Source organism: Marmota marmota, unplaced genomic scaffold, assembly GCF_001458135.2.
Source record: "Marmota marmota marmota unplaced genomic scaffold, marMar, whole genome shotgun sequence".
Classification (NCBI taxonomy): domain Eukaryota; kingdom Metazoa; phylum Chordata; class Mammalia; order Rodentia; family Sciuridae; genus Marmota; species Marmota marmota.
The window spans coordinates 13001685-13016048 of record NW_026000048.1 but is presented as its reverse complement, the minus strand read 5'-3'; the positions used below and the strand labels follow the sequence as shown (position 1 = coordinate 13016048).

At 36.0% G+C, this 14364-nt stretch overlaps 1 protein-coding gene across 2 annotated transcripts in view; it reads left to right on the top strand.

Annotated features, from left to right (window-relative positions):
- The window catches only part of Myo3a (myosin IIIA), a 224397-nt gene that overhangs the window by 133715 nt on the left and 76318 nt on the right, over positions 1–14364 (top strand). For both annotated transcript variants that reach the window (XM_015495223.2, XM_048812677.1), the window contains exons 17-18: positions 6896–7022; positions 11592–11802. In XM_015495223.2, the coding sequence (XP_015350709.1) occupies positions 6896–7022; positions 11592–11802 (338 nt within the window). The remainder of the gene's footprint in view (positions 1–6895; positions 7023–11591; positions 11803–14364) is intronic.

Genomic DNA, 14364 nt, shown 5'->3' with positions numbered 1-14364 from the left:
ATGGATAATCATGAAGCGAAGTGTAGGCTGTTCTGGTAGTTTTTAAAAACGTTTTTATTGATTCATTATAGTTGTACAGTGATAGTTGTTTTTTGCTGCTCAAAGAAGTCACATTTGTACTCAAAAAGGACTATTTACAGTCACTTGTATTTACTTAATTCAGTATATTAATGACTTTTAAACCAAGTATCTAGTTTTTTCCTTGAGCTTGAAAGTTCTGCTTAGATTACTTTTTATTCACTCTGACTGTGCTGGCTTACAAGATGGATAAACACGCCCTAAACGTCCTAATTATTTAACTAACTCTCTGTAAGCACTTAAACTTATTAACCCTGAAAATCTAATAATTCAAAATTATTAATGTAGTAAATCAAGTCACCTTACACACTTGAAGGCAATTTCCAATCAAGTTATGTTATATTTTTCAAATTAAAACCATGTCACGTCAAATAAGCATTTAATTTTAAGTCACAAAAATTATCAGATTACTATGTCTCTGATATTTTTAAAGGTTTCAAGCCTTTCAAAGTAAAAGAAAATATTCGCAATTAGATATCTTCTTCATATATTTGATTAAAAAAAAAGCATCGATCCTGTATTTGTTTTCTAGGGATGCCGTAACAAAGTATCACAAACTAAGTGGCTTTAACAACAGGAATTTATTGTTGACAGTACAGGAGATTAGAAGTCTGAGATCAATATCAGCAGGGTTGGCTTCTGAGGACTGTAATGGACAATCTGTTCTTTGCTTCTCCTGGTGGTTCTCTGATGACCTTGGCATTCTTCATACTGTATATGTATCACCCAGCCCTCTGCCTTCACCCATCTTCATACAGTATTCACCTTGTGTGTCTCTCCTTCATGGGGTATTTTTTTAAAAGGACATCAGTCCTGTTGGAATAGGGACCCAGCCTACTCCAACATGACCTCATCTTAATTAATGGCATCTGCAGTGACCCTGTTTCCAAATAAGGTCACATTTGAAGGCTCTGTATCTTAGGACTTTAACATATGAAGTATGGGGAACACAGGCTAACCCAGAATGGGTATTATGAACTTGACTTAATTCAATACTTCTTTTCTTACTTTTATATTTTCCTACTGTGGGGATCGAAGGCTGAAAGTTCAGGACCTTTCTTTGGGACAGGGAATTTGAGACTTTGTCCAGGGTCTAGATCCTGATTATTCATATGACAGTTTCCCAACCTCAGCACATTTAGGGCCAGATAATCCTTTGTTGTGAGGTCTCACTTGTGCAGTGTTGGTCATTGAGCAGCATCCTTGACCTCTACCTGCTAAAGGCTAGTAGCTCGAGATACCCTAAAATGTCAACTGTTTCCAGATATTCCCAAATGTTCCCTGGGGCAGAATCATTTCTCCCTCCCCACCACCTCCAGTTTAAAACCACTGCTGTATAGGAATTTAATCCAAGTCAGAGGTCTTGATTATTTCTCAGAGCTGTGCTCTGTCCTGTCTGCCAGGAGTCCCAAGTTCAACATTTCAGCGGTCATTTAGCTGTGTGACCCAGTGTATCACACACTCTACTAGGCATCTTTCAGGTATCATTCCTACCCAGTGTTCATCAGAGCCTCTTTGAACAACTTTTACAAAAATTTGGGTAGGTAGGATTTGAAATTCAATATACAAACATCTCTACCATTTGTATTTAATCATTGCTTATGCTTTCTGATGAAATGCCATATTTTTTCTGCACTCCAGTTCATAAACAACAGCTTTATATTCATTGTATTAATCACATCATTATCAGAAAAAACATATTTTCAAATTAAATTAGACATGAAATAGAACCATATCATAATATAATGAAAATAGAAATCAACAGCAAGAAAAATAATAGAAATCAACAAAATCAGAAATGGGGAAAAATAGGAGATATCACTTAGAGACACTTTTGAAGTCCAGAGGACCACTAGAAACTATTTTGAAAATTTACATTCCAATAAGCTGGACAATCTAGAAGACTTTGATAATTTTTCTGGATATGTAGGACCTGACCAAAATGAACCAGAAAGACATAGAAAATCTAAATAGACTATTAACAAGTAATGAAATTGAAACCACAATTAAAAGTCTTCCAGTAAATAAAAGCCTGGGACCAGATGGATTCTCAGCTGAGATCTATCAGACTCTTAAAGAAGAACTAATGCCACTCTGTCTCAAAGTATTTCATGAAATGGAAAGGGAAGAAACATTCTGAAATACATTCTATGAAGCCAGTATAACCCTGACACCACAAAGACACATCAAGGAAAGAAAGCAATAGACCAAGGTGGACAAGGCTGTCCACTCTCAGCACGTGTGTTCAATATAGTTCTCCCAACTCTTTAGGCAAGAGGAAAAAAGTAAAGAAATACAAACAAGAAAAGAAATCAAACTATCTCTGTTTTCTGATGACAAGATCCTATATCTAGAAGACCCCCAAAAAATTTTCACCAGAAGACTTCTAGAGATGATAAATGAATTCAGTAAAGTAGCAAGATACAAGATCAACCTTCGTAAATCAATAGCTTTCCTATATTCCAATGGCAATTCATCTTAGAAAGAAATCAGAAAAACCATCCCATTGACAATAACCTCAAAAAACAAAAACAAAACCTTGGGAAATAATGACCAAGGAGGTGAAAGATCTCTACGATGGAAACTATAGAAAACTGTAGAAAGAAATTGAAGAAGACCTTAGAAGATGGAAAGACCTCTCATGTGTTTGGATAGGCAGAGTTAATATTGTTGAAATGGCCATACTACCAAAAGCAATATACAAATTCAATGTAACCCCCATAAAAATACCAATGACACTCTTCACAGAAATAGAAAACAAAACAGTCCTTAAATTCATCTGGAAGAATAAAAGACCCAGAAGAGCCAAAGCAATAGTGAGCAAGAAAAGCAATGCAGGAAACGTCACAATACCTGATCTCAAATTATATGACACAGTTACGGTAACAAAAACAGCATGGTATTGGCATAAAAATAGACATAAAGACCAAGGGAATAGAATGGAAGACACAGACACAAACCCATGTACATACTCACAGTTATCTGATATTTGACAAAGGATCCAAAAACATATGTTGGAGAAAAGAGAGCCTTTGGTACTAGAAACACTGAATAGCCATATGTGGAAGAATGAAACTAGATCCCTGTCATCTGGCATAAAAGCCAAATCACCGTGGATTCAAGACTTAGGAATTAGACCAGAAACCTTTTGATTGCTAGAAGAAGAAAACAGGACCAATACTCCATAATATTGGTGCAGGCACCAACTTTCTCAACAGGACTCCCTAAAGCTCAAGAAATAAAACCAAGAATCAGTAAATGGGATGCCATCAAATTAAAAGCTTCTGCACAGCAAATTGAACAATTAAGAACATGAAGAAAGAGCCTACAGGATGGGAGAAAATCTTTGCCAGCTACTCCTCAGCAAATAACTAGAATATATAAAGAATTCAAAAACCTTAATGCCAAGAACAACAGATAACCCAACCAATAAAAGGGCAAAAGAACTAAGCAAATACTTCTCAAAAGAGAAACACAAATAACCAACAAATATGTGAAAAAAATGTTCAGAATCTCTAGCAATCAAAGAAATGCAAATCAAATCTACACTAAGGTTTCATTTCCTATCTGTCAAGAATACAAATAATAATAAATGCTGGTGAGGATGTGGAGAAAAGGTACATCCATGTATTTTTGGTGGGACTATGAATTAGTACAACCACTCTGGAAAGCAGCATGGAGATTCTCCAAAAAACTAGGAGACCCAGCTATCCTACTACTTGATATTTATCCAAAAGAACTAAAGTCAGCATACTGTAGTGATACAGCCACATCAATATAGCAGCACAATTATAGCAGCACAATTCACAAGAGCCAAATTAAGGAACCAGACCAGATGCCCGTCTGTAGATGAATAGAGTAAGAAAAGTGGTGTATACACACAGTGGAGTTTTATTTAGTAGGGCATTTGGTAGTAAATGGATGGGAATGGAGAACTTCATGCTGAGTGAAATAAGTCAGACTCAGAAAATAAAGGGTCAAATGTTTTTCTTTCACTTGAAGAAACCCAAGTAAAATAAGGGAGAAGAGGGTGGGGGATCAGATATCATAAAGATATAAAGATGTTCAGTGAAGTAGAAGAAGGAGACGGAGAGGAAGGGAGGAGGAACTGGTAAGGGGAGGAAATGTAGAATGAATTTTAAAACATCACACTACATGTACATATAAATATACCACAGTGAATTTTGCTTTTATGTAACTGTGTAAAGCATCAATCAAAAATAAATGAATGAGCAAAAGGAAAATCAATAGAGTAGAGGTAGGAGAATGCAGGAAGGGGGGAAAAGCAGGGGCACCCAGGACTGAAATGAAGCAAATCGGATTCCATGCATGTATGTTTAGCAAAATGAACTCAACTACTGTGCATAACTATAATTCTCTAATGAAAAATAATTACTTGAGTCTCTTTGGTGATGGTCAGCCACAGAGGTGATGCATTGTTGGGTCACAGATAACTCAACTGCTCCCTTGGTGAAGACCATGCCTGTGACTGAGGCCAAGATCCTTTGAGGCCCATGCATCGACTGGCAAGGCACACTGAGCCACGGCCTTGTTTTTTGTTTTTCTGGGGTTTTTTTGTTTGTTTGTTTGTTTTTGTCTTTGAACCTATAGCTTCAATCCAGATCCATGTTCTTATTATAGAACATCAAGGAGAGCCCCACAGTTCAGAAAAATTTTGCAGTCATACTCACAATTGAATAGGAATTATTCAGCATGTAGTTCTCTATAATGAATCTCTAAATGCTGTCAAAAATACAACTTTGGAGTTTATACACCTTGACTTTCTAATCTGTAATAGACAAACACATGCAAAGTTTTGAAAGAGCAGTTTTCAACAAACTGTTGAAAGGAATATTCTTATTATGGATTTCATTGAGTAAAAAAAAATACAGCAGAATATCAAATCTGTATTAATTTCTCCACCTAAAAGCCACAGAAGCCCATGCTGGTCACTTCACTGGCAGATATGCACATGACAGATGGCAATTCCTTACCAGGAGGATTTTCTTGGAAAAGTGATTCAGACCTTATCTCTTGGCATATCTATTGTTCTGCTTCCAAAATATACCCCAGTCCATTTAATCCTCTCCATCTTTTCTTTCTATCCCAAATCACCATCATCTTTCACCCAGATTACCGCAGTTGCCTCCTGACTCTCCATCTTGCCTGCCATTAACTCCGCAGAGTGGCCGGACTCATAAATGTAAAATAGAACAGAGATGTTGCTCCCCGCTTTGAAATCTCTAAGGGGGTTAGTGCTGCGGTAATTAGAATAAAATCCAAACCCCAGAGAGCCCAGGTGATCTGGCCTGTGCTCACCCTTCCAGATCCTTATCATACCATTCTTTCCCTTCCCTCTCCCTCCTCCAGTTCCATGCAGATCTTCCTTCTTTGCTCAAGGAAGGGCTTAGCTCTGGTTCCCTCTGAATGTGGTAGTCTGTTTCCAGTTCCTTTCATAGCAGGCCCCTTCCCATCACTCAGGCCTCAGCTTCAGTGTCACTTCCAATGAGGGCAGCATTCCCTGACTTCCAACTGGAAAGGCCCTTCCTGCCCACCCCCCCCACCCTTGCAGTCACTCTTCATTGCGACTTTCTGTTTTGTTTTATTCATAGGCTCTTTTATGCATTGAAGTGTCTTGTTTACCTCTTTGCTTATTTTCTTATTGTCTCACTCCTTGCAGCCTGTACCGTTTTTCTGTCTTCTGAACTTCCAGCTTCAATCCAAATCAGTGTTTTGTTACAGAATATCAGAGAGAGGGAAATAAAAATCCTTAGTCGTCCTGCTACTGCTACTGAATCTTCTGTGACTACAATGGTGCCTGGCATAAATATTGGACAGAAATATGTGTGTGTGTGTGTGTGTGTGTGTATATACACTTTTTTGTGTGGTGCTGGGGATTGAGCCCAGGGCCTTGTGCATGTGTGGCAAGCACTCTAACAACTGAGCTATATCTCCAGCCCCTATGTGTGTGCTATTTATGAATGAATAAATACCCTTGAAGATATTTTTTATAGCCAATGTTCATCCTGACTTGGAATGTCAGAGTAGATGAAATAATCGTTTTTATTAAATGTGGGAACTGGGCTAGAATAAATACATCAACCTGAAAAAGCAATAAAGGATTTTGTCTCTTTACCTGACTTCACCATGAACATAGTTGGAATAACACCTAGAATTATCAGGTTCCTTGGCAAAATTCCTCCAGCACCTTAAAAAGAGTCATATGTATGTATATATGTGTTTCTGAATGTTTTCAATCTACATTAAGTATGAATTTACATTAAAGAAGTGATGACAACTATAAACTCTAAGCAATGGTCCAAAGTTTTCATGCCTATCCTGAAGTCATATATATCCATTGACTTGGGTGACAGGATCTTTATATTTTTCTTTTCTTACTCTTCTTCATCAAGGCACATAGCCTCTGTTAAATGATGTCATGAAAATGTACATATGGTAACAACCACACTAAGTTCTAAGGTTTCACAAGGATAGGTTTATCTATAACCTAATGAATATTTCTGTTTCCTCTGAGAGCTCGTTTCTATTTTTTATTCATATCTTCATTCATAAGACATTTTAGGTACTTATTTGGTAACAGGCACTGTTCTCACCTCTAAATTCAGAATAGAAAATGAGGGCAAGCCTGCATGGATCTTGCCTACTTGTGTCTCTTAGTCTGACACCACAGTCTGTGGGAGGACCTCTCATGTTGGAACCTGAGGCTTTCTTCTCCAGCTGCTCCCAGCCATAATCACCACCTTGCTGTAGTCAAGAGAAGAATGATGCTAACTTACATTTCTATGGTGTGTTTCAGCAACTGGGAAGTGTATACAGCATACTCGCTGCCATCTTAAATGTTGGAAACATTGAATTTTCTTCTGTGGCCACTGAACACCAGATTGACAAAAGCTACATTTGCAATCATGCAGCTCTGGAGAACTGTGAGTTTTATTGTCTTCTATGCAAAACCGAACTTTCTCAAGTCTTATTTGATGTCACATAAGGATAATTCCAAGCAATTATGCTTATATGGAATCCTTAAGAAGATACTAAGATTCAATTTGTGTAAAGTGAAATTTTTAAACTCCATTATTTAAAACATCTTCATGCATGTGAACTGATAACTGTAGAAAACATTTCTGAACATAAAGCTTTTATTGACTAAGTTAGGAGCTGTTTATATTTTGATGTGAAAATGTGGGTAAAATTTAGTTAATTGATATGCAAAAGAAACTTGTCATATCATGTATTTAAAACTTATCATTTTATAAGTAATAAAACCTTTGTTTTCTTCCTAGATGAATTTTGTATACCCATTTATCCTGGGTTAATTAATTTTTCAGTTACTTAGCTTACAAAAGCACATCGTGGTACTTGCTTCAAATCAAGTTTTCTCTTAAAAACAGAGGTTGACGAATTATTCCAATAATTTAAGGTATCCCACTAATAATTCCAGTGGCACAGCTTTTTTTCTACTTAAAAGATACCCTATTCTTTTATTTATAATATTGGCATATGTCCCCATAATTCTTATTTGTTATAAGTTCTAGGCCTAGCCTTAAGTATCATGATACATATTTTCATGTATATTTGTTCCTGAATTATACTCATTGTGGAACAGAACCAGATGTTTCAAGGTAATTCAGAGGGCCAAATGTGAAAATCTCCTAATCTCAACCTGTCCTTAAGAGTGTCATTTGTGTCCTGTTGTGCATTTGGAACAAACTTGATAATGGAGTAGATCAAGGGTTTAAAGTTTGCATGCCGTGATTGGCATGTACTTGGAAATCTTGAAGAAACTGGTTCTCATCTTCCATTTATAAACTAATTTGATTGGAGCATGAGATAATAAGTTATCAAAGTGAAAAAAAATAACCAGACAACTCCATTGATAAAATTAAATTATTACCATCTGCTCATAACTGGAAGCATTATCAACACCCAACAGAATGAGATGCAATAATGTTAGGTGGTTGTGTTAGCTTTCTGCTGTTATGACAAATATCTGAGAAAAATCAGCTTAAAAGGGAAGAATGTTGTATTTTGGCTCATGGTTTCAGAGGCTCAATCCATGGTTGATTGACCCATTGCTTATGTGGCTGTGGCAAGGTAGGACATCATGGCAGAGAACATGTGGTGAAGCAAAGCTGCTCATCTCATGGTGACCAGAAAGAAAAAAGAGACAGAGGAATAGGCTGGGGTCCCAATATATCCTTCAGTGGCACACCCCCATGATCTAACTTCCTTCCACTAGACTTCACCTCTGAAGGCTCGTCCTCCTCCTCCTAATAGCACCATAGATTGGCCACTAATCCTTTAGCACTTGGGCCTTTGGGGACATTTAAGACATTTAAGATCCAAACCAAAACAGTTGTAGATAAGAAAACACTTATAAACAACCAAACTAAAAAAATGATTTTGATGATTGAGAATCTAGTTCTATATATCAGGAAAGTCATAGATCAAAAAACGTTAATGTTAATATTAACATGAATAGAATGAAAATTAATCGAGCCACTTTCTGAATAGCCACTTGTGGAATAAAGAAATTTTGCTAATTTACCTTAAAATTGTTCATAGTTAAACTTAAAAATAATTATCTCCAACAAAAGCCACATTCCAAATGGTTTCACAAATGCATTGTTTCAATCCAGCAGTGGTTCTGTCTATACCATCCTATAAAGGTCTGTGAAATTTGATTACTTCTCTTTATCTTCACCGTTCTCCGCCAAGACAACATCCAAGCTTCAACTGTTACCCCTTACCTGAATTAAGTGACCTCCCAATTGTTGGCTCTACAACAGGAACCAATCTTCTCCAGGTTATCTGCTGCAGTTCATTAAAAAAACCACTTAACTGACTTGTCAGTGGGCTCTCGATCTTTCTCTTCTTTCTCCTCCTTTCTTCTACCTCTTTTCTCTGTCTTCCTTTCCCTCTCCACCTCTCTCTTCCCCTCCCCTTTCCTCTCTTCCTCTTCCTCTTCCTCCCTCTCTCTTCCCAGTTAAACTGCTTGATTAGTCTTCCAATTATTCTGGATAAAGATCATCAAGTTTGCAACTTTGTTTTTGAAGCATTGTACCTAGCAGTGTGTCACCAGGTGAAATGTCTGGCCTGTGGCAGACGATTGATAAATAAGTCAGATGAATGGGCAATACGAAAATAAAAGTAGATAGATTGGTGGGAAACAATGTTTAGAAAAAGATCCAACTAAAAGTACCAAAAATGGCATTGCAAATCAGTAGGGAATCTGCATCGTGGGGATATTATGGTTTGGATGTGAGGTGTCCCCCAAAAGTTCAAGTGTGAGACAATGCAAGAAGGTTCGGAGGAGAAATGATTGGGTTGTGAGAATCTTAACCTAATTAGCTGAATCAGTCCCTGGTGGTAACTGGAGACAGGTGGGATGTATCTGGAAGAAGTGGTTAATTGGGGATGTGGCTATAGGGTAAATATTTTGTATCTGAAGAGTGGTGTCTGTCTCTGTGCTTCTTGATCACCATGATATGAGCTGTTTCCCTCTGCAACACTCTCCCACCACGATGTTCTGCTTCACCTCAAGCCTGAGGAATGGAGCCAGCCTTCTCTGAAACCATGAACCCTCAAATAAACTCTTCCTCCTCTATAATTGTGCTTGTTGGGCCCTTTAGTCACAGCAGTGAAAAAGCTGACTAAAACAAGGGACAGCCAACTGACTAACCATTTGGGAGAGGGGATATTTGAATCCTTCTCAAACATCATATACCACAATGAATTCTAAATGTACATAAATTTAAAAATGAAAAATCATCAACATACCAAATGAATTGCATTCATATAATCCTGACGTGAAAAACCACATGAAGAAGTTTATGTTCAGAAAACCAGAAGCAGAAATGATTTTCTTAAAAAATGGCTATTTCACTACCTAAAAATTAAAACTATTTAATAGTAAATAAAACATAAAGAAAATTGCAGAGAAAAATATTTGCAACAAACATATCAAAACATTACTCTCTTTAAGTTTTAAAGAACTCTCATAAATTGGGAAAAGCAGAACATGTCAATGAGAGAAGGCAGTTTACAAAATTAAAACCACAAATAATAAATAAAAATGAAAGAAAAAGTGTTCAGCTTCTAGGAATCAATTTAAACCAAATATTAAGAAGACAATGTTTTCCTCTCAAATTGGCTATTCTTAAAAATGATAATCCACAGTACCCAGGAGATTGTGTTGAAATTCTTGGTCTTTCATTTGAGTGATAGCAGTGTAATTGATCCAGTTTTTGAAAAACACTTAAGCAATATATGTCAAAAAGCTTAGATATGTTCAGATAGTTTGAATAAATTACAATTTTTGTGCCCAAAATATTGACCCCAGTATTGTTATCATTATTAACATATGAAAATAACCTAAACATCCTACAATTTAAAAATATTAATATATTATAATACATGTCAGAATGTTATACAACACATTAAAATCATATTCGTTAACAATATTCATCAAAATTAGCAATGCTTAAGATGTTTTATTAAGATAGAGTATGCAGAATAATGGCAATAAACATGTCACAAAGGAAAGAAATGAAGAATGTCAACTTTGATGGTAAAATTTCTGCAGTGATCCTGTATTACTTGTGGAGTGTTTAAAAAAAAGACTTTTGTTTAAGATAGAGTTTAATAATCTTAGCCATATAATGAAGAAACATCTTGTCAATATTGCTAAAATAGATCCAAAATGCTCAAAGTATTTAAAAAAGAAAACAACTAACTTGAAAAAAATATCCTGTAATGTACTAATTTGGGTTAAAATTATATTAATCCACTGACTTTAAGCATTACTAATTTAAAATAATATTTATTTGTCATTTAATGTTTAAAAAATATTAGTTTGGGCAAAAAGTTTTTTGTTTTGTTTTGTTGCTGGTACTGGGCTTTAAACCAAGACCTTATGTACACTAGACAAACACTCTACCACTGAGCTGTGTCCCCATCCCTGACATTAAGTGGTAACAAAATTGAGTGATTTTGAAATATGAAGCTAAGAAGAATCCTGGTCAGAGATACATGAACGTCAATATTTAAGTATATGCTCCTTCTATTGTAGTTCTTATCCACCTGCTTGGGTATGCCTCCCAAAGTCTAAGTAACCTTCCAATTAATTTCTACATTTCAAAAATAAGTATATAATAATGGTATCAAAATTACACCAAATCTCCTTGCTGTACTTTAAGATCAGTTAGCATACTTCATGAAGTTATGCTTGACAACACATCAATAACTACTCACTAGTTGGTGCAGCCATTTCACTTTGTCAGCCCATTTGGTTTAGGGTATGTCGGTCTGCAGCAGACACAGTCAGACCAGTGAAGATGAGGAGAGAAAAATGATCCACAGAGACACAAGACTACTGTTGAACATTAACTTATTCTTATACTATAAACTATCCATATATTTAAGATGAATTAAGACATTTTTATTTTGCTGAAAGTGATCTATTGACGTGATTTCTACATCTATTTATCTTACAGCTGCCTCTTTGCTTTGCATTCAGGCAGATGAGCTGCAGGACGCTCTCACCTCCCACTGTGTGATCACAAGAGGAGAAACAATTATCAGACCCAACACTGTAGAAAAAGCTTCTGATGTCAGAGATGCTATGGCTAAAACTTTATATGGACGTCTCTTCAGTTGGATAGTCAATCGCATTAACAGTTTGTTAAAACATGATACCTTGCCAAGGTAAAAATTTCTGTACAAACTTTTCCCCAAAATGTCAGCTGATGTGTCTATTTTGTAATTTTCTGATTTGTGTAAGTCCCTTTGAAGATGTTTCTAATTGATACAATTTGATTTTCAAAGTTATATTTCAAGATATGCTTTGTTTCTTAATAGCACCACCTTGTTTGGCCATGACTGTAAAAGTTTTTAGCTGCTGTAATATAAAAACTATAGCAGCATGAATAATCACCAATAGAAAGTGATTTTTTAAAAAATCTGACATTACTATTAATATGTTCCTTTAATTAGAAGGTACACCATGAAGAATATACCATGTTATATAAAATGCCAGTTCAGCAGTTCTTTATTTTTGAGATTTAAATGAAATCTTAAAGGAAAACTTTTTTCACATTTTAATTCTCACTATAACCCTATAAGAGCAGGTGTTATGAGCTCCCAAGAAATTTGTCTTAGAAATGCACTAGAGAATGGCAGAGTGAGAATATGACATCACTAATGATCTCTGACCCTAAGTTTACAACCTTCGAGCACCTCATCTTATAAATAAAGGTAATCTGTGGAGTATGCCTGTAATCCCAGCTACCCTGGAGGCTGATGATCCCAAGTTTGAAGCCAGCCCTGGCAACTGAGCAAGACCCTGTCTCAAAATAAAATATAAAATCAAGGTAATTGTAGCCACCATTGACTGAAGTCCCTTACATTTACACCTAAATCTTTGTTTTGCTATAAATTATACAAATTTTGGAAATTTGTAAGCAGAAAAGCCAAATGGATGCCTGCCTCAAGGTGACCTAATTCACACCTATTGGTTAAGCACAAAAGATCATTTTATACACTTTGCAAACTTGCAGTTTATTATTTTTCCACTAAAATATATCCCATACTATATTATCCAAATTCTCTAAAAGATAATCTATTATTCCCTCCATGTTTTTATTCCTCAGAATTGCTTCTGTAATTGCCTACTGAACTCTACCTTACCATAGCTGAGTTCACAAAGCACTACCCAGCTTGCCCATGATTTAATGGTAGCAATGGTTTGTAGGTTCATTTGTAGCCAGCCATCTCTGTGATGTTAGGCATTCACATAAAAGTGTAAAAATTCAGGAATTTTTTTTTACCATAGGTATAGTCTACATAATGTAATTAAAATATTTAGAGACTTGACCTCATCTTGTTAGGTACCCTCTATCTGCATGTTTACTACTAGATGGTACCCAGCAGGGTGATCTGCCAAAAATTCTACTATAGCCATCACAAACTAGTAACTTTCTTTTCCATACACTAATGAAAACTACCCAAGGTTTAGACTTTTTTGCAAAAAGTTCAATAAACTAAAATAAATCTAATTGAAATAGTGTTGTTGAGTTCTGTCAAGATTTACACTGAGATTGTGGAGAACCCATGTTCTATGCAAGGCTTTGCCATTAACTTAGGTGACACTGGACATATGACTTCATTTTTTTCTGGATCTCTTCCTCATTTGCTATTATATAAGGGCACTGAAATACAAATCAGTGGGTTTTGTTGATGTGCTTTGTAGTACTGGTGATTGAACCCAGGGGTACTTTACAACTCTGGGCTATATCTCCAGCCATTTTGTTGTTGTTGTTCTTTGAGACAGAGTCTCATTAAATTGCCCAAACAACCTTAAACTTGTGATCTCCCTTGCCTCAGTCTTTCATGTAGTTGGAATTGCAGGTGTGCATCACTGCCCCACCCCCAGCCAAGTTTTAATGGTTGGTAGGCATCTTGGAGCCTTTTAAGAATCTCCTGAAAACTGTCTCTGTCCTTCATTCCAAAATAAAAGGTGTCTACATTTGTATATACCCACCGAGATATTTCACACAGTTGTGATTCCATATCCCTTGAAGGCTAGTAGCAGGTCCTGTTTTAAGAATCCCTGAACTAGATGATTTCTAAGGTCCAACTTGGGTTTAACACATTATTGTTAAGTAAGCTAAATACTTACCTATCTGGCAAAGAGATTGTAAAATAATATTTTTTTCTAAACCAGCATAAATCTTAACAATGTCTGTCTTACATTGACATATAATCATATAGAATAATACTCACTATTCAGAAAAGAAACTTTCAGAAATATGTGGCTGTCCTTCTGTCCAACCTATCACACTTTTAAAGCATTCCTCACTCAGTGCTGCCTCTGTCTCCAAATGTAGAAACACTCTTCAGTGGCTAGCTGTCATTTCCAAGTCATATCCTCACAGCACTGAGCGTGACCTGCACTGTATAAAAGGTGAACATGAAGAGAAGCTTTGGTACTTTCCTTTTGAAATGTATATGAAAATAACTTTCAGTGCATCTATTTCTTGGTAGAGGAGCAAACTTTCTGACCAAATAGTCACCTCTAGTGAACAGAAGTAAACACATGGAACAGCAGAAAGAAAATGCATTTGAAGTGTTCAGTTGTGAAATAGTATTTTACAGTATTGTAAGATGAATCCTGGTATATTTTTATCTTTCTCCATGTTACCATTTATTCTGTATTTTAAAAAATTATAAGCAAATAAACCAAAACTAGATAACAATTCTTCCACATAA